The sequence below is a fragment of the Columba livia genome, chromosome Z, assembly GCF_036013475.1.
Source record: "Columba livia isolate bColLiv1 breed racing homer chromosome Z, bColLiv1.pat.W.v2, whole genome shotgun sequence".
Lineage (NCBI taxonomy): Eukaryota > Metazoa > Chordata > Aves > Columbiformes > Columbidae > Columba > Columba livia.
Window position 1 is genome coordinate 83717324 of NC_088642.1, and position 27764 is coordinate 83745087.

Here is a 27764-nt window from a genome sequence, read left to right on the forward strand (position 1 = left end):
ACCGCCCCGCCGGCCGCCATCTTGCGCCGGGCGCTGTGGGAGATGTAGTTCCCGCCTCCGGGGGGCTGTAGTTCTCCGCGATTCGGCTGTCGGGACTGCCGCTCCTCTCTCTCTCTCTCTGGGAGAAGGGAGTTCCCGGCGGTGGGACGATGCGGTCCGGCGGGCCGCTGGGGCGCGCCGGGCTGGCGCTGCTCCTCATGGCCGCCGCTGCCCCCGGGGAGCAGCCTCGGCCCAGCGTGGTGCTGGTGGCCTGCGACTCCATGGTGAGTGCCCGGGACAGCGCGGGGAGCCCGGGACAGCGGGGCTGCGGCGGGCGGGGCGCCGCACCTCATAAAATAGAGCCGTAGAATCGTTTCGGTTGGAAGGGACCCTCGGCTGAAGGAGCTGGGGCTCTTTAGTTTGGAGAGACTGAGGGCGGACCTCATGAATGTTTATAAATATATAAAGGAAAGGGGGAGTGTCAGGAGGATGGAGCCAGGCTCTTCTCGGTGACAACCAGTGATAAGACAAGGGGCAATGGGTGTAAACTGGAACACAGGAGGTTCCACTGAAAGAGAAGAAGCAACTTGTTGGGGGTGAGGGTGGCAGAGCCTGGCCCAGGCTGCCCAGGGGGTTGTGGAGTCTCCTTCTGTGCAGACATTCCAACCCGCCTGGACACCTTCCTGTGTAACCTCATCTGGGTGTTCCTGCTCCGTGGGGGGATTGCACTGGATGAGCTTTCCAGGGCCCTTCAACCCCTCACACTCTGGGATTCTGGGATTCTGCGTGAGTCCAGCCATAACCTAAATCTAACACTAAACCATCCCCTCATTTAGTAGCTAATGTTTTGTTTTTGTAACAGCACTTTTGGGTACCTGAATACTATGCTAAACTACTAACCTCGATTTTTAACCTAAAAAAAGAAAAAAAAAAAGTTGCAGAAGTCGTGGAGGAGAATTGGGCCTTTTCTGTTGACCACTGTTGGCTGCAGGTGTTGCAGTTTGCAGTGCATCTCATCAATTTGCCAAGCACATTTCTCAGATGTAAGAGTTTCACCAGGTTTCAGGAAGTGGATCAGACCAGCAGCAGAACACCAAACAGTGACCATGACTTTTTGGGTGCAAGTTTGGCTTTGGGAAGTGATTTGGAGGTTCTTCTCAGTCCAGCGACTGAGCTGGTCATTGCTGATTGTCGTATAAAATCCACTGTTCATTGCACATCACGATCTGATCAAGAGATGGTTTGTTGTTGCTTAGAATAAGACAAGACGACACTTCAAAATGATGACTTTTTTTGCTTTTCAGTCAGCTCATGAGGCACCCATGTCTCTAGATGGTGTGAGAAGCTGCAGGAAAATCTTAGTAAGGCTTCTGTATGTTGTCCTGCAAACAGAAAGATTCTCATGACTGTTTTACAGGGATTACTGAGGTAACTCTTACAGAAATGAAAGCTGAACCCCAGATGTTTGTGATGTGCTTCACAAAAATGATTAAGAACAAGGTGCTGTTTCTGAAAGGTACCTGTATTACAATAGGTACTTACGTAGAGTGTACAAAGAAAAATATACTGAAGAATAATTATGTTGCATAAATTTTTTATTAGATGGATTTGAAGGCAGAAATAGGTTAACCATTTTGATTGCAGAGAACAGGTAGAGCTGGATAGAGTTGAAACTAACAGATTTTCTGCTGGAAAATTGTTCTCTTCTGCATGCAGTCCCTGTGTTGAACTCTACAGAGTGACGAAAATGATGTTAGTCTCTGACTGTGGGCTTAATATATAAACAATGGCTGAGTTGCTAGTGAGGAAATTAAGTGATCATGCTGTAAGGTTAAAACATTTTAAACAATGACAGAATAATTCTAATCTTAAAACATTTCAGTAGTTTATAAGAATTGTTTCCTACTGTGGAGCACAATTAGGCTGTTCTTAACTCTCTTTACTGGGTTCTGAAATGTTGCAATCTCTGATTGTATGTGGTATTCTTCGTAAATTTTCATTTGGACAATGAGTGCTTTCCACAGGGAATTGTGGGTAATGGAAGCAGTAGTAACATGGACTCTTAAGTTCTTAATTTTTTTTTTTTTAGTCCTCCCTCTCTCAAATTATTACAGAACATTAAACTAGTAAAACTGAAGAGGAAATTCAGAAACACATCTGCTAATGTGCAGAAACAGCCTAGTATTAAATTGATAGGAAGTCTTATATTGTCTGATCTGTGTTCTTAAATGCAGAAAAAAGAAATAAGCTATTCTTTCCATATAGGAGAATATCATGTTAAACACAATATTTGTTTCAAACAGTTACTTTCAAATCAAATACACTTAAAAAAAATGTATTGTTTAATTAAAAGCTGTATAGGCTAGCAGTTCTCAAACTCATCTACCTGCATCCATGTACATGTTATGTTCTAAGCTATTAGAATTTTCTGTTACCCTTTGGAGTTTTCACTGTTACTCAGATACCCAAGAAGTGTTTTTATCTGTTTCATAGGTACCATTATTTAAAGGTGAAATTTCACAGAAAGCCTCGATCCTGCATCCCTTGAAACTGTACATGTTCCCTGTAGTTTGAAATAGATTATCAAAGGTCTCCATCTGAAGCAGTCATGGAGTTTTTATTAGTTGAATAAAACTAAGTATTCGGTCTTAAGAGGAAGCAACTGCCCTGATTCACTGCTGGTCATATGTGCTTATTTTTGGTTCTGATTCAGCAGGAGCAAAGTGGTCATTCAGTTGAATATTTTCTGTTGAAGAGGTAAAATCTCACTAAATAATTTGTTTCAAGATTCCTCACCCAACAAAATATTACAGTAAAAGCCACAGTGGAATTTTGTACTTAATGTCATGTAATGATGACTGTTACCAGACACCAAGAACCCATTGTGCCAGATGAGTCTTGCCCGATGTATGGCACGGAAAGCATTTTTTGTAGGCCGCTGATGCTGGTAGGCTGTGTGTGATGCAAAGGAGTTACTGCAGAGTTACAAACAATCACATACCAGCTGTTTTGCTATGGCTTCTCATACAGTAACTATTCTCACTTAATAAAAATAGTTTAAAGAAATTTGGTAAGATGGTCCATTGCCTATATACAGATTAGAGTGAGGAATTTGAATGCTGGCATTTATTTTGCAGAGGCTGATGTGATAATTTGTACATGGTCTTTGGAACAAATGAGCTGGTAGCTGGTGAATTTGTAACTGAAATTTGCTGCACTCTCCTGACTTTTTGTGTCTGCCTGCTTATATGCTCTTGTGAACTAAATGCTCTGCAAAACAGAGCTTCTAAAATACTTAAGCTTTAAGGTGTTTGTGCTTCTCTCTCAAATCTAGAAGAGTGTTACTCAGGTCCCTGCATCTGAGTAATGACTTTAACTGAAAGATATGTTAAAACTATGCATATCCACTGTCAACTGTTCCTTCACCAAAGAGCTGACCAGTGAGGCTGGGGCTGAGTTGTGACATCTTACCAAATCAAGGAAAAACATATAAGACAGAGACGTGAAACAGGATAGTTTACATGAAACCTGGTTTTACATCTTCATGATTTTGTACAGTAGAAGTACCAATTCAGGATTGGGTGTCTTTGTTTAAAGTTACTGGTTAAAAACTCTAGCTAAAGAAAAAGGTAACATGAAGGATCGATAAAGTATCAAAAGGGAACTATGCAAATGGAATTTCAGTGGGGCAATAGGCTTCTTTCAGCTTGCTGATTACGTTTCTAGTCCATAGCTTAAAATAAAATTCACAGAGATGTGGTGTGGTTACATCTTTAAAAAGAGGAAAAGGCTGAGGGATCAGTTCTGGTTTCACATAAATATAGAGCCATAGAATTGCTCTGGTTGGAAGAGACTGTCAAGATCATCGAGTCATACCATAACCTAACTCTATCACAACCCCATGTCCCTGAGAACCTCATCTCTGTGTGTTCAACCCCTCCAGGGCTGGTGACTCCAGCACTGCCCTGGGCAGCCTGTTCCAATGCCCCACAGCCCTTTGGGGAAGAAATTGTTCCCCAGATCCAACCTCAGCCTCCCCTGGCGCAACTTGATGCTGTTTCTTCTTGCCCTATCACTGGCTACTTGTGGGAAGAGACCAACAATGTACCAGTGCACATGACTGCATTGGGACTGACTCCTTTTCAACTTTCCCCATACCTATCCCTGTTGAATGTGTCATCGTAGGACCCTTCTCCTGCAAGAACTGGAGCTTAGAATATCTATAGCTGTAAGGAAGTAATTTTACTATGAAGAAGTCCAGTTAACTTTTACATTATACTTTTTCTTAAGTAATCCATTTTATATTGATTTAATTAAAACTTCTCAACACTTTGTTTTCCATACCTGAGTAGAACTGGTAACATTTGAGTAGTATAAGTTCAAGGTAACAAATCTAAGAATTAATGCAGACAATAGTTTGGGATAATGCTGCTTACACACTGTTTTTCTGTCTTTGATTGCAGGATGGGCGCTTGACATTTTATCCAGGAAATCAGACTGTGGATTTGCCTTTCATAAATTTTATGAAAAGACATGGCACTGTCTTTCTCAATGCCTATACCAATTCTCCAATTTGTTGCCCCTCCCGTGCAGGTAGGACCAAGCAAAACTTCAGATAAATACTTGTGCATGTCAATTTAAATGTGTGGTAATGATAGGAAATTTAAAAGCATTGAATTTTGGGGGATTTATTTTGTTTTTCAGTAAGACTAATTTTTTTTTTTTTAATTTGTGTTTGAATTTATACAGTATTGTCATATATGATCTGTTTCTCTTTTCTGATTCTCATGCTTCTTCCTTTTTTTTTTTTTTTTGTTCTTCTTTTTTCCAGCTATGTGTGAGCTCCCAAATCTTTTTGCAAACTTAACTGAAGCTTCAACGTTTTTTAAAAATCTTCAGGATTTGTAGAGAAATCATCAGTTTGTCTGCTGCAGTGCTGAACCTGCATTCAGGACTACGCTACCTTCCCAATACAAATTAATAAATCTCTTTCCCATTGTCAGGAAAAAACATTAAATAAAAACAGCTGAATAAATCGGTGGCTGTTAGCACTGCCTTGCAATGACACTAATTCCAGACATCCTGTTAAATACATAATATATCCATAATGTAGTTTTAATTGAATACTTCATTGTTTTTCTTTATGTGCTGCAATCATTGTCCTGTGTGCAATTTCACAATCACAGAATCTTGCAGAATTTGCTGCAAAATTAGGAGACTATATTCTTGAATCAAATGTTACATCTTGAAATATTTCTCATCTTTTTCACTATTGCAAAGACCCTCCAGAGATGATGTAAATGAAATTTCATCTATAGGTGAAAGTGAGCCCAGCCCTTTCCTTGCAAGGAGCTGAGGGTGCATCTATTGTGGAGGTCTTGGGGATGATGCTGTAAAAAATGATGGGAAGGAGGACTTTAAGGTGGGAAAGTAGAAGTAATGCCACAGTATGGGGTTGGGGCTGACACTCTGTGCTTACATGATATATCCATCGCTTAAAGAGCAGATTAGTTTTTGTTTAAGACTTCTTTTGACTCTAATTTAGTGTTGTGAAGAGTGAACAATTCTCAACAAGCTGCAAAGAAACACCAGAATTCACTAATAAAACCTTTTTATATAGTTTCTTTGCAATACTTCTTCTGGTTTCATTCCTTCTTGGCCTCCTCTTTTATAATCTTGCTTTATCTCTACAGCTGATAGTAAAGTAAATGACCTAAAAAGAATATTAAAATATATTAGAATAATATACTCTAATTCCCTTCACAAACATACTTAACTGTAAATTCACATTAAAATCTAACTAAAGTGGTGGAGGCTATGCTCTGGAACACAAGCAAATATATGAGTGTTGTATCAGGATCTGTATTACCATGGCTGTTTCTTTCTGCAATCTGTAAGAATATTTCCTGATCTACAGAAAGGCTTAATTTAGTAATTTCATAGCTCCTGGAAAGATGACACCTTGCTCTGCAATTCTGGACATTATTTTAGTAAAAATTGTTATTCATATTGATGATGGAAATAAGATTTGGAAGAGTAATACCTTGTATTACCTACTTTATTGAATGACAGTGTGACCTTTTCACCTCTAGAATAATAAGATTGATTTGTTTTCAAGTATATTCAACTTACATTTAGGTAGGAAGTACCACTTACTTGTCAAACAAACACTTTTTTTTTTTTCTTCCAGCTATGTGGAGTGGTCTTTTCACTCATTTAACAGAATCTTGGAATAACTTCAAAGGTCTAGATCCAAATTATACCACGTGGATGGATCTCATGGAGAAATATGGCTACCGCACACAGAAGTATGGGAAATTAGACTATACTTCTGGACATCATTCAGTGAGGTAAACAGATAGATTCACTTTCTGTGGAGAGGAGTGAATAAATCACGGAATGGTCTGGCAAGTGGTTTCTGTCTCTGAAATTGTAGGAGCTTTAATTTAAAAGAAACTGTGTTAGGAAACTAATAGGGATCTGTCCTGCAACTTTATGCAGAAGCAAGCATATCTCTTGCAGATGCACTTTGGGTTTTACCTGTAGCTGGAAGATGAATGTGTTTTTGCCCAGCATGAATTAAGGTTATATTTGATCATTGGTGTTGCTCCCTAAATGAAATTCATAAACCATATTTGCCTTGCCTTGAAACTTCCTGGCTTGATCATACTAGCAGTGTAGGAAAAGCATAAACATATTTGACAGGACTCTGATATTAAATCTCAAATCGTGAAACTTGAGGGGTTTTTTTATTTTTTATTTTGAAGGCCATGTGTTTTCACATACTTATGTTGTACTTCTATTCTTTAAAGCTTTATTTAAAAAAATTTGACTAGAATTACAGCAATTTGTGAAAATTACTTTAATGTGTAGAGACTTAACTGTGTTATGTTAAAAAAATAATAAACATAAAATGCCTGGACAGTTGGGACAAAATACATTGTCTTCCTTCTGTGTAGTTTTTATGAAGATGCACTATCTCCCTTATTCATAATGATGTCCATTATTGAAATTATAGTAACGAGTAGCTTTTCTTTCATGTTAAACAGGTTAGAGTTACTAAAAATTTCCTCACTTACTTCACATGAGCAATTGGAAGTCGAAAGGTCACATTAGCAGTTAATAGTATGTTGCACTTCCACGCTGCTTTCCGTCTACAAAAAACTTAATAAATAGTATCCACTTCAGTTTCTGGCCAAAATAATATTTACCTCCCCAGTTTAAGACTATCAAAAAGGATAAGACAGCTTTTTTTTTTTTTCCCTTTTTCCATATTCCTGTTCTACACTGAAAATAAAGCATTATTCAAATACAGACTTACAGCAAAATTTTCATGTTTACTTACTTTACCAAACAGTGTACATATTTGTGTACTACTGATGCTTCTGTCTTGTCTGTGTCTGCAGCTCTTCTTAGTAACTTAGCATCTAAATATGGACAGATGGGTGTTCAACGTCTAGTCTTTTGCTTAGACTTTTTTTTCTGAAGACTGCTATTCTGCATCATTCTTAAAACTTTTTTCTTCCCCAGTAAGAAACATACTGAAAAGTAGTAGTATTATGATTCTTTGTCCTTGCTTTTATGAATGTTGGGAAAAATTTCCTCTCTGTCAAGAAACGACTGAACATTAAGATGGATGCTTGCAGATGTTTGTATTATTGTAGTGTACAGATGGTTTCTCGTGACTGCCTCAGACAGTCATGCTTTTCAGAAGAGTGTAGTCTTAACAGCAGACTGTAAGGTGCCAGTAACAGACCATTCTTTGAGAAGGCAAAGGGTCAGATTTTCTTCTCTATAATGAAGCAATACAGAAATTATTCTGTGGGTGCATCACTCATATACATTTCTAGAATAGATTTTCAGTACATTAAAATTATTCTGAAAAATGAAAAGTACCTGCAGTATTATACAGATCCTTATACTTTTCTTCTGAATCCTTCTTTGTGCAGAGAACATTCTGAGTTGTCTAAATATTATGTAGTATGCAGTCACCCTGCCCTTCACTAAGATAGAAGAAATGTCTTATAACATTTAAATCTGTTTATCTCTAATCTAAAGTCACTCCAGGTTTAAAGAAGAGCAGCTCTAAGTAATTCCAGAAGTTCCTGGCTGTTCATATGATAACTGGAACACGAAGGTGGCACTGAAAAGAAGTTGGTTGCGTATAAATGTCTGGATTCCAGAAGTCTTGCTTTCATTTGCCTGAGCTGAAGACCGTAGGTGAATTCTGGCTTCAATGCAAAGGTTGTCACATGGGGACTGCAAAGCTGAACAAACAGATAGTCCTTAGTTCTCAAATAAATTTTATTGTGTAGGAATTCATGCAAAAAAAAAAAAAACGCAACCACCCTTTGATGTGAGACCATATTTAAGAAGAACATGATTTTTATGTTGCTTAAGTTTCTAAGTTGGTAAACTCTGCCAACTCACAATCTTATACTCACAAATACTAAGATCACGGTTCAAGTAGTCTGAACAGGATTGCTGGCATGTGTTAGCGCAAGGGATTTAACCTGATGAGGTCTTTCCTATTTTCCTGTTGACTGGCAGTGGTGAAATGGCATTTTGCACGGGTATTTTACACTGTTGGGAGTGAAAGTTGCTATGGTGTGATATTTTGCCCTTCAATTTTGCTTACTTCAGTCTTCAGGAAAACTAGGCAAAAGCCTTTCTGTTTCCTTATTGTACTTACGTTATTGTATTCTGATTTTGTGTGGGAATAACAGGAGAGGAATGACACACGGAGTAAACAATGACCTGGCTGCCATCCTGTTTTCAGGATATTGCTGGCAAGTCATCTGTACAGTGATCCTAACACTGACAGCCCCTTCTTCAGGACTGATCTGTTTTGCTGATGTCATTCTGTTCTTGGCTATTTGATGCACACCATTGCTTTCCTCTCGTACTTATTTTGTCTGGTACTTCAACATTTGAATAGTTCTGTTGATACCATTCTGAATACTTTTGTTATTAATCTCCACAGATGAGAAATAAAACAAGACAATTCAGGGGTTTGGAAACTGTAGCAGCATCAGTATCAGTGGAGTTACAGTTGTGTGCTGTGATTTTTCTCATTCTGCCATGTATAGCTTCATCTACTTCAGTGATAGGGTTTGAGTCTCACAAACAGAAATTATGATGTAACCATATGTTACATCATGTATACATAGCTCTTGGTCCCATGAGGCTGAATTCTTGGACACTTCAGAGATAACAAAAAAATACTGTGAAGTCTACGGTGTTGCAGATTCTAATTATCTTTGTCCTAGACCCTTGTCCTATATTTTCACCTGGTGCAAATTTTTCAAACATGTTTTTCTAACTTTGCCTTCAGTGAGAGTTTGAGATTTGTACTTAACGGGATTAAGGCCTTGTTGTTTCATTTGAATAAGTGCAGCTAGGTGTTGAGAATAAATGAAAATAAACACACCGGCTTTCTATGCCTATACAAAAGGAACTGGAAGATGGCAGTTTACGCAGTTTTTAATTTAAAAAAAACTGAAAACTGCAAATACAATTCCTCGGTTAGAGAAAAATGTACATCTCATTCCTGGCATGGCGTCTGTGTAGACATTTGAGAACCCTAAGTATCCAATTAAGTAACCTACAAATAGTCTTCTCTCTTTAGAAACTTTTCTGAAGCAAATATGTTGTTTCTTTAAACAACAAAACCACCACTGCTGCCTGATCCCATATTTACCTGATAAAAAAGAAATTATAACTTTTGTGCTGCAATATTTAAGTTGTGTGACATAAACTGATTCTGCTTTAACATAAACTATTACGAATAGTGCATTGCTAAGGGGAATCATATCTGTAACTACAGGACTTTGCATATCTTAAAAATATAAATACACAGTGAAACATACAAAGTAGCCATTTGAATGGGACTTACTCATGTTACTCCTAGCTGTGAATTACTGAGATTTGAGGGAGAGGCCTTCTAGGAAGTGGGTACAAAGAAATATACGCTAACATAGAGGTGAATCTTCATCCTTTGGGCTGTTGAATACGTGAAGCTTCTGCTTCCTGTCAAAAAGACTCCATATGTCCTTTTGAGTGCTGATGGCCCTTTTCACCTAAATTTAAAAACAGGTGCAGTTACTGACTGTGAGGTAATTACTTCCACTTAGGTTAATAATGATGCTAGTTCGTTAAGCTTTATCTACAATTTTGTATTGTTGTATTCCCACCCTTTTTTATTGGCTTTTTTTCCATTGTGTGTTTTTTACAATTGCTGGAGTACTATCTTCTGGCAAAAGAGATATGATCTCCCTTTCATTCCCATTGAAAGTGATAAAAATTGGAATTAATTTTCTGAAGCTTTTAAATAATTATATGTCAAGTCCTTGCTCTTTACTTTTAAATTCAAGGATTGAAATTAGTATTGCTCCCTTTTTCATCTCTCCACCTGGCTTTTTGAAAATTCTTATTTTGGCATATATTTTTCTCCTCTTCTGCCTGAGAATTAGCTTTCCTCTTAGGTGTGTTGAAACATCTCCTTTTTGCTCCAGAATGTGGAAAGGGTCTGAAGTGGAATTTTTTTGTTACTTCCTTTGAGATTGGAGGGTTTTGATCTTTAACCTGGTCCTAACCTGCATCTGATTTTATAGTCAGGCAGGTTTATGGCCTACATAGTAAATTTTTCTGCATAAGTCAGCATTATGACATCAGATGCAATTTGACACATAGCCACACATACACTCCCATTTAGCATCATTTCATATTAATGTTTATGAAATGTGATTTCCTTATAGACTAGCTAGCTACCTTAATTTGTTCTAAGTAATTTGTTTAACTCTGTTTACCTTGAAAGTGTGATCCTAAACAAGGAGTTAAAACAATTTAAAAAATTGTTTTTACAGGTAATTCTGAATAATTTTTCTAGAGGTTAAAAGTACACTGATAAAATTCTTGTGGGACGAAACTTGTTAGGTGCTTTGCAAACAATGAAAATACATGATCAAATCTTGAGCAGTTACATATTTTCTTTTATCATTTTTTTTTTTTTTTTATGTTTAAATGGCCATTAACAAAATCGATTAGTCAAGGTCTTAAATGGGCCATTTCGTCCCAACCCTTGTTTATGGAAGTTGTGGTGTTATTCACTCTGGCAAAGAAACAAGGACATCTGCAGCTCAGATTTTTTTCAGTGTTTTAGGGAGGCAATAATTGTCATTATATTAGAAAATCAGTTCCGATAGTATTTTCTCATTAAGTTGTTGTCTTTTTTTTCCCTTTCTTACTTTCTCTGTGCCTTTCTCCTCTGTCATTCCCTTTTGTCAGTAGCATTTATCAAGTACATCAAAACCTATTGTACAAGATAAATCATTCTTACAGTTTTTTGTTCTGGTAGTGTTTAAAAATGCTGTAATATGACAATTCAAAACCAGAGTGTTGCTTCTAAAGGCAGCCTCTTCAGGCAAGTTTTTTTTCCACAGCAGTTTTTCAAATTACAAAAATCAAAGACCCACTTAACCAGAAAAATAGTATGTGAATCCGTATCAGAATGAGAAGTATGGTCAGCCAGAAGGAAATGGTATTTCTAAATACTGTTTTTCAGATGTGAGAAGAACCATTCTGACATGAAGTTATAATAAATAAGAAGGAAGATTCAGAAGCAGAAAAAAATGGCTAAAACTTTGAGTGTAAAATTAAATGCACAATAGCTATTGATCAATTGAATAACAATTCTCCTTTATGTAGAAATTACAAATAGATGGCAGCTACAGGTGTAGGGGAGGTTCTTCAGGAATGCTTGACTCTTCTTACTTGGAAGAAAAGATTTTCCACTGAGTATGTATCTTGTCTGTATATTTTCAGTAACCGTGTGGAAGCCTGGACTCGGGATGTTGACTTCCTACTCCGGCAAGAAGGGAGACCCATGGTAAAACTTACTGGTGATAGGAAGCGTGTGAGAGTGATGGAAGCAGATTGGCGGAATACCGATAAAGCAGTACATTGGATAAAGAAGGAAGCAATTAACCTTAGTCAACCATTTGTTCTCTACTTGGGACTAAATTTACCACACCCATATCCATCACCCTACATGGGAGAAAATTTTGGATCATCTACTTTTTTAACATCTCCCTATTGGCTTGAAAAGGTATGTGAGGATTAAATTTAAATATACTTTTTATGAACAGTATTTTATTCCTCATGTGATTTTTGAAATTAGACCCCGTTTTGCTATTTCATTACACACTAAGAAAGTACTTGAATGAGATGTTAGATACCTGAACTTGTGCAAGGCAGTTGACACAGTCCATACAACATCCTTGCCTCTAAATTGGAGAGACACGGATTTGATGGATGGACCACATTGGCTGGATGGTCGGACTTAAAGTGTTGTGGTCAATGGCTCGATGTCCAAGTGGAGAGCAGTGACACATGGTGTTCCTCAGCGGTCGGTATTGGGGCCGGTGCTGTTTCAGATCTTTGTCAGCGACACAAACAATGGGATCGAGTGCACCCTCAGCACGTTTGCCGGGGACGCTGAGCCCAATGGTGCGGTTGGCGCATTGGAGGGGAGGGATCCATCCAGAGGGACCTGCACAAGCTGGAGAGGTAGGACCCTGCCAAACTCCTGAGGTTCAACAAGACCAAGTGCAAGGTCCTGCACCTGCACAGGACAACCCCCAGTATCAGTCCAGGCTGGGGTGCAGGATGGAGAGCAGCCCAAGGAGAAGGACTTGGCGTGTTGGTTCATGAGAAGCTCAACGTGACCCGGCAATGTGCACTCACAGCTCAGAAGCCAATGGTGCCCTGGGCTGCATCACAAGAAGCGTGATCAGCAGGTGGGGAAAGGTGATTCTCCCCCTCTACTCCTCTCTGCTGAGACCCTCTGCAGTGCTGGTCCAGGTCTGGGAACTCCAATATAAGAATGACATGGACCTGTTGGAGCAAGTCCAGAGGAGGCCACAAAGATGATCCAAGGCTGGAACAGCTCTGCTGGGAGGACAGGCTGAGGGAGTTGGGGTGTTCAGCTGAAGAAGAGAAGGCTCTGGTGAGACCTTACAGCAGCCTTCGGTACCTAAAGGGGACCCACAAGAAAGCTGGAGAGAGACTTTTTACAAGGGCAGGTAGTGACAGCACAAGGGTAATGGCTTTAAACAGCTGAATGGGGAGATTTAGATTAGACAGAGGCAGAAATTGTTGGCCCTAAGGGTGGTGAGAGCCTGTGCCAGGTACCCAGAGAGGTGGTGGATGAACCATCCCTGGAGACATTCCAGGCCAGGCTGGACGGGGCTCTGAGCACCCTGAGCTGGTGAAGGTGTCCCTGTCATGGCAGGGTGTTGGAGCTAGGTGATCTTGAAGGTCCCTTCCAAACCAAACCATTCTAGAGTTCTATGATTCTATGATTTCTGATTTAAGGCAAAGCAAATAGAAGTGAATTATTTATCGCGGTTGTAGCAAAGTGGTTGGTAACAGTAGTCAGTGAATCAATAAAGAAATTTGGCGTTCAATGACTAGAAACACATTAAACAAAGAATGAAATTGTTGCCTTACTTAGATATATTTTTTTCAGTAATGATATGAAGTTCATGGTTTATAGCATTCTGTATAGTGCCTGTTATAAATGACGCTGTATGTAATAATTCCGAGTTTTATAGTGAGAGATTGACTTTTCCTGCAGTATGAAGCTAGAATGTGAATTAGCAAGACACGCTAGAAGTCTGTCTTTTCTATTAACTTCTTTCCATGCTACTGTAGCTTTTCAATATTTTACAGTGCAGAAAAGTTCCATTGTGTTCATATGTGGAACAGCACTTCACGCCAAAGAAGAAGTAATTTTTTTTGTCTTTTGTGGTCTCCAGGTGCCTTTACCTGTCTTAAAAATATAAATGGGTTACAACACCTTTTACTGCATAAGGGCATTAAGATTCTCTGCAGCTGAAGAACTGCGAAGTAGGTTTGGAAAGACTTTATGCTTACTTCAAAAACCCCATATTGAGGAATTCCAAAGTCTCTTTATGTAGATGAGACAAAAATACAAAGACCTAGAAAAAAGAATATACAAATGAAAGTTGAGAGATGTGAGTTTCTTTGTAATTGTGAGGGCTGTGGGTTCTTCTAGGAATGGTGAGTAGTTTGAGGAGAGGAAGAGCATGGGGAAAAAACTCTTCATTGCCAAGAAGCAAGATCTAGCTTGGATATTAAGGAAAACTTCCTGGGTTCTAATTGCTAGGTTAGACATGTCTTGGTAAGTGAGGGTACCTGTTTTCAAGTCACAGATGGAGTTATAACATCTCTGACAATTTTTTTTGTCATCTTTAATCCAGTTAGAGTATTTAAACTCCATAGTTTGCTGAGGTCTCTTTCACCACTACATATACATACTCAGTTATGTGAACCACATGTTACTATTAATTGACCATTGGCTGATTCTTCTAAAATGTATCTGCTTTGGCCATGAAAGAAGCAGTCTTTGAAAATGTCAGAGATCAGTCTCATTAAGAAGTTTGATTGCACAGATCAAGAAATTGAATTAAATATGTTTACAGGGGATCTAACACAGAACGAAGTATTGACATGGTGTCTTTATGAAATCCTGTGTTGCTAAGCAGATGGTCCCCTGTATTTTGCACAAGCTGACAGTTTTTCAGGGCATGCGTCTTCTTTTCTAGCTATGGATTACAACCAACAGATTATGACTGTGAATCCTTAAAAGTAGGTTGTAGTCCTATAGAAAAGGGTTCGGTCTTCTGACAAATTGTGAGTGCAGAGGGACACTTTTTGCTCCCATTGTATCTTGAGCAACTCTTTAGGGGTTTAAAATATGACTTTATGTAGCCAAGGACCTTCAGCAACAGGAAAATGACTGAAGCAGTTGTCTGCTATTACTTTATCTTCTTGCAGGCTATTTTCCATAGAGCTTAGGGAAACTTAAGTTTGGCATATCTGGCTATTACAAAGCCAGGTTTTCAGAGGTAAAAGAGAGCAACAGGTGTAGTTTTATTTAGTAAGCTAAAGTTTTCCATACTGAGATTACATCATCTCTACTTTGTGGTAATTTGTGCTCTAAGTCTGCAATACAGAAATAGCTAATGCTGTTAAATGCAACACACACTTAAGGGAATGCTTACAAGTGTGACTGCCTAGGCTAAATGTGTATGTCAAACTTTGAGGCTCTAAAGCTGGTACTGCATCACACAGTATCTGTGAGCATGCCAGTCTGAATATAAAAATCCAGCCTTTTTTGTAATTGATTGGCTCCTACTTTTTAGTTTGAAATTAATCTTAACACTTCTTTATAACTAAATTGACATCTCTAGGAAAAAAATAGAGAAATATTTGTAAATGGGACTAATGTAGTGAATTCTTCTTATCAAGATGTCAAAATTTGTCATCCACTGTCCTGGAGACATTACCAGACTAAGTAAATTTCTGTGTTGTAGGCTCACATAACACCCAATCATTTTGATATATATGGTTTATAGTTATCTTGTAGTTAATGAGACACTATGCCAATACTTCTGTACTTACTCTGGAGTACAGTTCTAGAAGCTCATTCTGCGACATCTCTCTTAAAAAATGATATCAGCTGGTAAAGCACATTTTTCTGGCTCCTATCCTGAGTTTCTAGCTGATTTTTACAGTTGTCTTTTAAAATTACTTGATACCTGTGGAAGCAGAGGAAAAGTATGGAGGAGGCAGAAGCACCATGTAACAGACAAGCAGCTGGCATTCCCTGGACCACAAATGGAGAACTGTGAATTTATGCTAAAAGTGTTAAATTAAATCTGTTTTTAAAAAATATGTATAATTCAGTTGCTAAAGTAATGTTAATTTCCTCTTATTTTTAGGTTGCTTATGAAGCAATTAAAATTCCCAAGTGGTCTTCTCTTTCAGAGATGCATCCAGTAGACTATTACTCATCATACACCAAGAATTGCACAGGAGAGTTTACAAAGCAAGAAGTGAGAAATATTAGAGCATTTTATTATGCTATGTGTGCAGAGACAGATGCCATGCTGGGTAGGTGGTGTTTCATTATACAGTCAGTTTTCTTGTTTGGTTTTTTTTTATAAGAAAATGTTGATAGGGCTGGTCTTCTGGAGGGGAAAAAAAAAAGGAGAGAGGAAAAAAAACAAACCACCACAACACCAGCATCACTGTTCACATCTGGGAGTAAGTCACATGGTTGTTGCTTAATGAATCTGTATGATACATAGCTGGATAGCTTTTAAGGCTATTACAAGATTAATTCAGAACACTCTGAAAGGTAATCAAAACCACCAGTCAGAGACCATGTAAAAGCCCAGTAACTGCAGCAAAACGTTGCTTGATCCATGTAGAAGAGGAACTAAACACTCTTTGATTAAGTGCTAACTGAAAAAATTGGGAAGGGGACTGACAGGCAAAACAAAGCTGGAAGGGAAGATAAATTTTAGAGCATAAGCAGTTTCCTTAGAGATTGATTTCAAATGCGTAGACTTGGTGACAGATGTTACGCATAGACTAAACAGTAAGATTACTTCTAAAGTCTCACTTAGCAAGATGTTACTTAAAGTTAAGAAAAAAAAAATATTAACTAGGTATTCAGAATTCTTCCTAGTGTGCAGTAATGTCTACACACATAAAAATTATAATCCAAGTTGGTCTTCATTTACAGTAATTTTTCTTTATTTGAAAAGTGACCCTGAAAGAGCAAGAATTTGCATCTTGCATTCTAATATTAAATCAATGAATAAATAACCAAATCTTTTTAGCAATGTTTTAAAAGGCACAGAATTGCTCTTCCATATTTTTTAAGTAAGAGATCAACAGGAACCTTACAGTGTGGGGGATTAAGGTGCTGCAAAGTATCTGCACTGGGGTTTAATTTGGTAACATATTTTATGTTTTTAACTAGTCTAAGCAAAAATCATCTTAGTGTTTTAACATTAAAGATGTGTAAGTGCTTTGCTTAATTCCTGACTTCATTGATCTTGGCTCTGTATTCATTGCACAAAAGTATGTGCAAGGGGCTCCTGTGGGGATGTAGGCACAGGAAGGAGAAACTTCAATAAATGTGTGTTAAGTGGATACTGTCAAGAGTTCTTCAACCTAAATGTAGTTTCAGGGCTTCTGCTGACCTGTTCTACTGCTGTTGAAATAACTGTTATTAGTTATGCTAGAAGTTAAACAAAATTACAATAGAAAAGATGCAGCTTGTTCTGTGGTGTGTCCTTGTCTCTGGAAATTTTTGTGGTAGTTGTTCTGTGCCCCCTACACTTCACTGGGAGCCAAATGTCCAACTCACTGGTGACTGCATGTTACTCTGGGCTGAGCACTTTGGGCTCTGCCTTCTGTGGCAGAGAGATGAGTTTCCAACCCTACAGCTAGGATTTATTGGGGTTTATGTGCTGCTTTGCTGAGGTTGGAAGGAATATTTTGAACATATCCTTTTCAGTATCTTCTTGTTGCAGGTGAGATTATTTCAGCTCTGAGAGATACTGGGCTTCTGAAAAAAACAATCATTATATTCACTGCAGACCATGGGGAACTTGCTATGGAACACCGTCAGTTCTATAAGATGAGTATGTACGAAGGAAGTTCCCATGTTCCTCTTTTAGTTATGGGGCCAGGCGTAAAAGAACAGCAGCAAGTACCAAACGTGGTATCTCTTGTGGATATATACCCCACTATGCTTGGTGAGTTAAGTCATTTCAAATTATTTTTTTTCCAGTTACTTTTATTATTATGCATTTGTAATATAGTCACAATTACATCTCCACTTTGTGAGGCAATGTAGTAACACAATAGGACAGTTTATCTGTGGAGCATATAAACAGAATTAATATAAAATGCAAAAAAGCAGCTGTAGAAATTAAATAAAGGAGCTGATGATGTTCCTTATTACTGTGATCAACACAGTTACAGTGAATGATTATGTATGGGATTATTTGTTTAAAAGAAAAATGGATAAAACCCAATCAGATGCTTTTTAGATATGAATAATTTCTGCTGGCCTTCATACCTAACAGTTTACTATAGAAATTACAGTGTAAATGCATGCAGAGATGAGATTAAACCTTAACAGGAAGGCAGCTTCATTAGCTTGTCAAAGGAATGTCCTTGTTGAAGAGTCACATGGAAGAATCACGATGGAAATCACTTTCAACAGTGAATTTTTGAGCAGTTACCTGTGATAAATCATGCAAGAGATGAATCTCACTGGAACTAAACATTAGATTAAGTCACTTTATCTGGGATATTTCAGGCTACCGATCAGACAAATGTCCTTTTGAAGGCAGTCTGGAAAGCTCGCTCTTTTAAGAACTGTTACAAATAGACTGCAATTGCCTGAGAGGATGTGGAGCAGTTGATAAAACTGTACTAGGAGCAGTAAAAGCCAGTGAAAAATCCTTTTGCATATCATTTTAAGCTGATTTTCTAAAAACAGAACAAAAGGTATATATCTGCCTGTCTCTTCTCAAAACTTTTGAAGCAGTTATCCAGTTGAAAAGAAGATGTAAGCTGTGTAATTTTCCCTTCCAAATTCCAGTATCAAATCTTTTATATATATGAAGTAATCTGTATTAAAATGGTCCTTACATAAATTGTGGTATCATACATAAAGAGTTACAAATCCCTTTTTTACTTCTTTGTGCCTTGCTCAAGTTTTTAGCCCACACACTGGAAGCTACTGGGTTTACATGTTACAGGTTTTCCTAAACAAATGCTGGCCTTTTTGTTTACTAGAGGAAGAACTATGGATTAATAACAGGTATATATTAAAATGCTGTAGAAACAGAGGCAAAAAAAAGAAAGTACGTGCTGATGAAGAAAGAAGTCACCTGTGGGCAATCTGCAGGCACTGAGTGTCACCACTCAGCGTAGAATAGAAGATAAAATACTGCCACAGTGCTCTGTGAAATGGAAAGTGTTGAGTTCAGGATGTAACACCCTTGGGATTCTCAGCTATATTTTTCAGAATGTCTCTGAGGTGTCTTTGTAGTCTCTTAATGTTGACCTGATCTTTGGGAGCTAGAGACACTTGTCATATAATGATACTGAGGAGTTTATTCAATCTATGGTATCTTCTGGTGGCCACCTAGTAGGCTGTGGAGTCACCCATTGTTCTCCGTATGTGCACTGTGTTGATACCACCTTTGATACCATTTGTCTCCAGCCATACCAGAGAAACAAGTGGCTCTGGTCCCCAGTTATAGGGGATAATGACCATAATGACCAGCTTTCATAAAGTGTTTTGTAATTCACTGATGAAGAATGCTACAGAGGAGCTTAGCATTGTTATTATCAAAGAAATAAACGTTTAGACCATGTTGGATATGGAGCTTTTAGAGTGCTTTCATGCTGTGACAATCTCTTTCTCCTGCTTGTCATGGTGAGAGCAGAAGGGAAGGGTACAAAAACCACGATTACAAAAAAAAAACCCAGCAGCCATCACTAAAGGCTATCACAAATAGTTTTAGCAAACATCTTTTAAAGATTGACCGAGACATAACTGATCCTGCTTTTCGTCAGTGTGGTAGGCAGCTGACCTTGGAAAGTTCCTTAAGGTTTTTTCTTATAATTCGTGGGGTTTTGTGTTCTACAAGGAGAATATTTAGGAATGCATGTTTTAGTACTGAAATTGAGTTTATGTTCAGACACCTGTAGCATTATATTAGGCTTTTTTAAATCATGACAACTGCAGTAGCATTTTGACTTTGTATCACTTTGTGTAGATATAGCAAGAATTCCTGTCCCGCAGAATATCAGTGGATATTCTCTTATACCGTTGCTACGTGGAAAGGCTGAAAACGAAGTGTCACCTAGAGGTCCTCGGCCCTCATGGGTGTTGAGCGAGTTCCACGGATGCAATGTGAATTCTTCCACATACATGCTTCGAACTGGCAAGTGGAAATATATCACGTACTCAGATGGGCATTCAGTACTTCCACAGCTGTTTGGTACGTCACAACTTTTATGTCCTGATTGACTGATTAGTTTACTTAAATGCAACTTGGCTTTTAACTGGCTTTTTGTTTGTTCCAGACCTTTCTGCCGATCCAGATGAGCTAACAAATGTTGCCATAAAATTCCCAGTAATTGTACATTCCTTGGACAAAAAGCTCCGATCTGTAGTAAATTACCCAAAGGTTTCTTCTTCTGTTCAGGAGTACAACAAAAGACAGTTTATCAGTTGGAAACAAAGTCTGGGTCAGAATTACTCAAATGTTATTGCCAACCTTAGGTGGCATCAAGACTGGTTAAAGGAACCAAAAAAATACGAGAACGCGATTGACAAGTGGCTTAGTCGAAGTAAGTAAATAAAAATAACCTAGATTTTATATGACTGAGGGTGTGAAAACATTCTGCATTTATAATGTTATGCTGTATTCAAGCGTTAGAATTATTGTCATGTATAAACTATTGAAGGCAAAGACGCCCAAACAATTACTACTTTGTGTTAGAAAGCCAAAAGCATTTTATGTAACAAGCCAGCACAACAGATCTAGGTTTTTACATGTTATAATTCTGTAATACTTACATATACATATAGGAAGGAAAGTACATAAGTACATGTGCACAGAATATTTAGCTGGTTGCAAATATGCAGAGTATTAAGCATTAAAACTCAACAGGAATTTCCATTTCTAAGGACAGACTAAAGCAAGGATTATAAAATTTAGTGTAGTGAGATACCAATTACAGTGGAATGTGCTGGAGCCCCTTTCCCATCAGACAGATTTTAAATCCACAATGCATACACATTCATCCACCTTAGAGAAGCCATGGAGATTAAAATAAAATAAAAAGGTTGACTGGTATCAGTCTGAACATAGATGCAGTTTTTTCAAGTACTATGTCAGCATTCCTGTTTTATACATGATTGACTCTTCATCTTTCAAGCCCTGCCTTCTAATCTCTTGCTTTTGGATTTAGTGCTGTTTAAAATTTCATATTATGCATAGGCCACTAATTAAATACGTGCAAGTGAAGGGAAATCTGGTAGCTGGTCACTGTTGGAAATTAAAGGCAGACAAACAAAAACAACAACAAAACCCCTCTGTTTAAACCTGTGAGCAGAGCAGTCTCTGAAAAGTGGTATTGTGATTTGCAGAGGATAAGATGAAAACTGCCTGAATAAATCTCCATTATGTAGTCAGATTTTGCAAGGAAATGTTTTAATATACACATCAAGGAGTGGAGAACTGGAACCTGAAATGTACACAGGGGAGGGGCAATTGGAGCTTGCAGGGAAAGTTAACGTAAAAATACTATCTGACATTTTTGCAGGGGTGTGACAACAAAGCAAAGCAGTTTTGAAGAAGGTAAGATTTAGCTAGTAACTCTTCTGCTTAAGGGAAAACGTAATTGTAGCAGCACTTAGGTTTGCTTATTCTTGATCACAGTTGTTGCTGCTATAGTAACAGTATGACATTATACTTCATACCTAAATGCTTTCTGGAATCTGTAATGAAAGTAACAGTAAGGTAATAAAAGTAAACATGAAAAATACATGTATTTTCTGGTGACCACATGCATTTCATAAACAACTTACCACACACACGTCAATACGTCTGCTCTGGTGCTTCTTTTTGTATCTGGTCTTACTAAAATGCCTATTTAAAAAGAAAACATTGGATGTTAAAAGCAAAACTTTGGCTTCTGCGAGTTATTTATTATTTAGGTGTGAATTTTTTTTTGGAAGAGCTAGAGAGAGGAGGCAAAAGCCCTCTAACACCCTCCTGTCTCCATCTGGAGTAAACAAACTACCTGTGTTGGTGCAGAACTGAGCCAATTTAAGACCAAAACAGATATATTTAGTAATTTGAGTGCAGGAGTAGGCACTTGTTTCTCATTAAACATGACAAAAATGCACCCTGGGAGAGCTATCAGCAGTCCTGAGGATAGGCTAAAATTCAAAGTAGTCTTGATTAGCTGGAAAAATTGCCTGAAATTAATCTGACAAAATTTATCATGGTTTAGTTAAAGTAAAAAGGAGAAGAATGTTGAAATGGTGAACAACAAATTCCCAAGGCTGCAGTTTTGTAGGAAAAAGAAAAAGAAGCCCTGCACGCCTGACAAAAACAGAAGCAGATTGTGAACCAACAGCGTGATGTGGTGATGGAGGAAACAAGGGACGTTATGGGGTGATTAAAGGAGTGTGGTGTGTAAGTCACAAGGGGAAATTATTTTATTCTTAACACTAGTGAATCCTCATGGTATTGTCTCCACTTCGTGGATTTTGTGTTTCAAGAAGGATATAGAAGAGAGGATTCAGAGGAAGATAATATAAATACTGGACATGTAAATTATATTAGGTTTATTTCGGCCATCAGAGAAAACTTTTCAAGTTGGTAACTATGAGCACAGCAAATGCTGCCACTGAGAGCAGACAAAGAAATGTCTTTGGTTTTCAGGTAGGGCTGTTCTGATGAGCTATTTGGAGAGAAAAAAAGGAATTGTAAATCGTTAAACTTTAAAACAGCCCATCAAGAGAAGCTATCCAAACTCTGTCACTGTAATTTGTTAAACATAAATTGAGAATATTTGTCAGGGATGGCCAAGATATGTGTGATCCTGCATGGGGTCAGGGATCTGAACCCCGTGATGCTGTTCGCAGCCCTGTTCTGCATGTGAGGTGGGGATTTAGGCTCATCCACTATTTATTTCTCACTAAACAAAATTCAGCCCCATTTACACAGTGCAGTTTCAGCTTTACCTACTTTTATAATCCTGTGTAACCTTACCTGAGTGTTCCTGCTGCAGTGGGATGATTGATCTGGATGACCTTTCAAGGTCCCTTCCAACCCCTGACATTCTGTGATTCTGTGATAATCACCCCTTATCAGCAGCAGTAATTATGAGCAGATGTGAAGTATTGCAGTGAGGTTCTGCTGAAACACTGCAAGGTCATTGTTTCCAGGGTGATGGTGTCTTCTGAGAACAGCCACCTTAAGCCAAACTTCCTCAGAGGAAGCTCGTTGAGATTGAGATGCTGCAGCTGCTGTCAGACAGCACTTGGTACCTTCATAAGTAACCCCGGTACAACAAGAGCACCCACCAGGAGGCAGTTTTGATACAAGATGTGATACACAGCGTATATTCATAGATAAAAAGTGTAGAGAAGAGATTATCGGATAGGTTAGTGAGAGCCAGAGAGCACGGATGTAATTAGCTTCAGGGCCCATGTCACTGAATTACTGCTGATTTTTTTACACAGAATAAGCAAGAAAAAGCCCTGCTGAAGAGCCAGTGAGACCCTGCACAAGTAGGATCCCTGCCCTGAGCTGACCTTCCTCCTCCCTGCATGAGCAGCATTAGTGAGAGCCCAAACGCGCGCACGCCACTGCAGAATGTAAGAACCGAAAAGCCGCGCTTGGCAGCTTTCCCTGAAAACAGACGTTGCCATCAGAAATGCTGCACGGCCGCTGAAACCCGCGGAGCCGGCCGTGCTGTTCCCCGTACACAGGAACTACAGACGGGTCTTTGGGGGAGAAACAGCTTCACGCAGCCACAGCATGAGCACATTTTGGGTTGCGTTCAGCATCTCGGACTCCGTCAGGCATCAGCAGGTCCCTCCTGGGTCTGGCGAGGGCACCCAACACATCTCTGGTTTATCAATTATTTTCATATATGTATTTTCATACATTTCATCAATATCATCAACATATTGAGGGTATTGATGTGCATATGCTACCAGCTGTAAACAGTGCACATCATTTGTTCCCAGTCCTACAGAAACGGAGCTCTTGCATCTCAGAAAAGTCAACAAAAAATATTCAACTGGCGAAGTGGGTGTAATAGAAATCTTAGCAATAAAACCAGAGCTAAATGAGGAGGATATAATCTCAGTGCAGTATTTCTTCACTGTTCTGCCTTAGAACACGCTAAACAGGAATAAATACTAAGTTTTAGAAGACTTTTGTCACATTTTACACACATACATCCCATTGCAGTGTGCCTGTTACAGCCCCCTGCTCCGTCTGTACACCGAATTGGTTATTTAATGCAAAAATTACACCAGCCCGCTTGAGATGAAAAGGTCACATCCACACTATTCTAGTCTGCTCAAACAACAGCAAGAGTAATTTCTTGGACTGACCGACTTTATTTCTGAGTGAGGTATCACAAAATCCACACGGTACTAACAAAATACTCGCAAGGCTTTGTAAGGATGACCAAGTCGAGCTCTGAATGGGAACAACGTTCGGGCAGTTTGCATAGCAACAGCCAACCTGCTGATTTTCCCCTCTTCTGTAAGCGTGTTTGAGACTGAAACACGGGAAAAAATAAAAGAATAATATATATCCCCAAGATCAGCCAGCGCTAAGGTGAGAGACCACGGGCCACGCGGGCGGCTGCACAAACGCTTCACAGCCCCGTCCCGTTCTCGACACAACAGCTGTTCCGTGAAGAGTCCTGCCCATCCGCGCTAACACCGCGGGGCCGCGCTCGGTGTGCGCGCTGCGGCCGCGGCGGCGCCGGGGCTGGGGATGCCCGGGGTTCCCGAGGTGCCGGGTGTTCCGCGAGTTCCCGGGGTTCCGGGGGTGTCGGGGATTCCCGGGGTGCAGCGGGCTGCCAGAGTCCCGGGGCTGCCGGCGCGGCGGCGGAGCGGGCGGCGGAGCGTTGCCCCGCGCCGCCCTTGGCCGTCGAGGCCGGGGCAGCAGCAGCAGGCGGCGGCGGCCGCCGTTCCGGTCCCGGGGAGGTCCCGGCGGAGGCGACGCGGCCCGGGCCGGCGGCTGTGGAGCAGCAGGCAGGCGAAGGGGTTGACGGCGCTGTTGGCCGCCGCCACGATGGCCAGAGCCGCCAGCAGCTCCCGCCGCCCCCCGCCGGGCGCCGAGGCCAGGCCGAGCTCCGCGGCGCAGCGGGGCAGCCGGCAGAGGGCGAACAGACCCGCCAGCACCAGCGGCAGCCGCAGCGCCCGCGCCCGCCCGCGGGACAGGCCGCCCCCCGGCCCGGGCATCCGCTGCCGTCGGGCGGTCAAGCTGCGGGCGCAGGCCCAGCAGAGGAGCCCGGCGGGCGCCAGGAAGCCGGTGGCCGCCCCGTAGACGGCGAAGGCGAGGCCGTGCCAGCGCGGCAGCTCTTCGAAGACGCTGCGGCAGCGGGACCCGCCGGGGCGCGGGGCCGGGGTGAAGGCGAAGGCGTGGGGCAGGGCGAGCAGCGGCGCCAGCAGCCAGCCCAGGGCGGCCAGAGCGCCCGCGGGCAGCGCCGGGCGGTGCCGCTCCAGCGCCAGCAGCACCAGCCCGTGGGCCGAGGCCAGCGGCCCGCTGCGCTGCAGCAGCGGCAGGAGGCGGCAGGCGGCGGCTCCCGGGGGCCCGGCGGAGCCGCGGAGCTCCGCCGCCAGCCGCGGCAGCAGCGCCAGCCAGCAGCCCGCCAGGTCAGCCAGCGCCAGGTGCCCCACCAGCAGGTCCCGCCGCCGCCGCGGCTGCCCCCCGCACAGCCGCCGCAACACCAGCCCGTTGCCCACTAGCGCCAGCAGCAGCACGGAGCCCGCCCAGGCCGCCCGCGGGCCAGGGAGGGGCGAGGTGGCGCCGGGGGCCGAGAGGTTGAGGCCGGGGAGTAAGGGGTCCTGCTCCATCGGGGCAGACGCCGCTCGGGCCCCCGAGATTTCCCCGGCGGCGGCGCGGCTCTCCCCGCAGTTTATATAGGGGTTCGCCGTCATCCGGCACAGGGGGTGGGCTGCGCGCACGGCGGATCGCACGCCCCCCGCCCCCGGCACCGGCGGGCATCATCCCGCGGCGGTAGGCTCCCCTGCACCGCCCGGCATCGGCGGGCATCGTCCTCCGTCAGTTCGCTCCCTTGCACCGCCCGGGATCTTCTCCCGACGGCTCAGTAACCTCCTCCCCTCGGTGCCGGCAGCACCTCCCCGGCAGAGCGGGGCCCTTCCGAGCATCCCCCGGAGGGCAGACAGGGCGAGCAGCAGAGGAGAGCAGAGAGCTGGGGGTCTCATGGCTACTTCTTCTGGTTGGGATGCTGAAGGGAGTGGAGCATCTCCCATGTGAGGAAAAGCTGAGCGAGCTGGGGCTCTGGAGCTTGGAGGAGACTGAGGGGTGACTTGTTCATGGGGATCAATATGGAAAGGGGGAGTGTCAGGAGGATGGAGCCAGGCTCTTCTGGGTGACAACCAGTGACAGGACAAGGGGCAATGGGTGCAAACTGGAACACAGGAGGTTCCACTTAAGTGTGAGAAGAAACTTCATGGTGAGGGTGGCAGAGCCTGGCCCAGGCTGCCCAGGGGGTTGTGGAGTCTCCTTCTGTGCAGACATTCCAACCCGCCTGGACACCTTCCTGTGTAACCTCATCTGGGTGTTCCTGCTCCATGGGGGGATTGCACTGGATGAGCTTTCCAGGGCCCTTCAACCCCTCACATTCTGGGATCCTGTGACCCCTGACAGCTGCCCACCCTCGCACCCGTGTCCGCGGACCACGTCGACCCCACACCCCCTGGCAGTGATTTTTTTCCCCTTTCCCCAAAAGAGGAAAAGGACTTAGAGCAGGGAACAGCAAGGAATTGCTACAACTCATAAACCCAGCTGTATTTCTTGCTGGAAAACAAATCCTTTTGCTGCTCCCAAACCAGTTTCTTTGACTATTGTTCCCAGCAGATGGCACTTGGCTACACTGACGCCTCCGTTCAGCTCCGTGTGTGGTGGCTCAGAAAAAAACAAAGCAGCCAAACTGTTAAGAAACCATTAGGAAAAATCTAGTAGAAAATCAACTGAACTTGTGTTTGTGTGGGAATAACTTTTTTGTCTTGTTGATTGAAACGGTTTTACTTCCATTCATAGGTGGCACTCTGGTTGCTTGTTGGTAGCTCAGAATCCTGTTGTAGGACCCAAGGAGGGTGTGTGGGCTGTTGTATCACAGAATCACAGATGGTTTGTGTTGGCAGGACTTTCCCAGCTCCCCCAGTCCCCCTGCCACGAGCAGGGACATCTTCACCAGCTCAGGGTGCTCAGAGCCCCGTCCAGCCTGGCCTGGGATGTCTCCAGGGATGGTTCATCCACCACCTCTCTGGCCAACCTGGGACAGGCTCTCACCACCCTCAGGACAACAATTTCTTCCTCATGTCTGGCCTGAATCTCCCTCCTTTAGTTTAAACCATCACCCCTTGTCCTGTCACAACAGGCCCTGCTCAAAAGTCTGTCCCACCTTTCTCACAGGCCCCTTTTAAGCACTGAAAGGTGCACTAAGGTGTCCTGAAGCTTCTCTTCTCCAGCTGAACAGCCCAACTCTCTCAGCCTGTCCCCAGCACAGGTCTGGAAATGGTCCAGCCTCGGGTCATTCCCGGGGCTCCTCTGGCCCCTCTCCAGCAGCTCCATGTGTGTCTGTGCTGAGGACCCAGAGCTGGACCAGCACTGCAGGGGGGTCTCAGCAGAGCGGAGCAGAGGGGCAGGATCCCCCAAACCTGCTGCCCACGGGGCTGGGGATGCAGCCCAGGGCACCATTGGCTTCTGGGCTGCGAGCGCACACAGCGGCTCATGGCCGATCTCTCAGCCCGGTGCCCCCAAGTCCTTCTCCTGGGGCTGCTCTCCATCCTGCACCCCAGCCGGGACTGGTACCGGGGGCTGTCCCACCAGGGCCAGGACCTGGCACTTGGCCTTGAACATCCAACCTGTTGTGCTCCATGTCTCATTTGAATGGATGGTTTTCAGATGGTCATCAGTCTGGAAAAAAACAGGAGCAAGCAAAACTGGATTTTATTTTAAACTTAGAGGGTATTGAAGATTGCAGTTTCCAAGGGATTGTGAAAGGGCAGGCAGACAAAATGCCATTTTAATGCACTTTTGATGGGCAGGTGATGCTCACCAGCTCAGTTGTCTCCTGGTCTGTGCTTAACACCC

General features: G+C 42.0%; 2 protein-coding genes across 7 annotated transcripts in view; one reads left to right on the forward strand and one right to left on the reverse strand.

Annotated features, from left to right (window-relative positions):
- Positions 1-132, reverse strand: part of SKIC3 (SKI3 subunit of superkiller complex) — a 50016-nt gene extending 49884 nt beyond the window's left edge. Inside the window, exon 1 of one of the 2 annotated variants that reach the window (XM_065046545.1) lies at positions 3-132. The gene's annotated coding sequence lies outside the window, so the exon portion shown is untranslated. The remainder of the gene's footprint in view (positions 1-2) is intronic. The other variant, XM_065046538.1, reaches the window with a different exon arrangement.
- On the forward strand, positions 34-23766 carry ARSK (arylsulfatase family member K). 5 transcript variants are annotated; one of them, XR_010469084.1, is made up of 11 exons: positions 34-263; positions 4443-4572; positions 6170-6329; positions 11803-12085; positions 15786-15957; positions 17391-17615; positions 19656-19880; positions 19966-20232; positions 21211-21245; positions 21904-22088; positions 23141-23766. XR_010469084.1 is itself a non-coding variant. In XM_065046549.1 (10 exons), exons 1-9 carry the CDS (start codon positions 150-152, stop codon positions 21216-21218), a joined length of 1584 nt encoding a protein of 527 aa, XP_064902621.1. In that variant the 5' UTR covers positions 34-149; the 3' UTR covers positions 21219-21245; positions 23141-23766. The 5 variants fall into 5 exon arrangements, 4 of the variants coding, with proteins under 4 accessions (XP_064902621.1, XP_064902622.1, XP_064902620.1 ...); XM_065046549.1 differs by lacking the exon at positions 21904-22088; XM_065046550.1 differs by lacking the exons at positions 21211-21245; positions 21904-22088.
- Positions 23767-27764: the final 3998 nt, after the last annotated feature.

Bases quoted from the DNA above. Each gene is read 5' to 3' on its own strand.
- ARSK (XM_065046549.1), top strand. From the start codon at position 150: ATGCGGTCCGGCGGGCCGCTGGGGCGCGCCGGGCTGGCGCTGCTCCTC. The intron at 264-4,442 runs GTGAGTGCCCGG...CTTTGATTGCAG, and splicing joins TGGTGGCCTGCGACTCCATG to GATGGGCGCTTGACATTTTA. The intron at 4,573-6,169 runs GTAGGACCAAGC...TTTTTCTTCCAG, and splicing joins TTGTTGCCCCTCCCGTGCAG to CTATGTGGAGTGGTCTTTTC.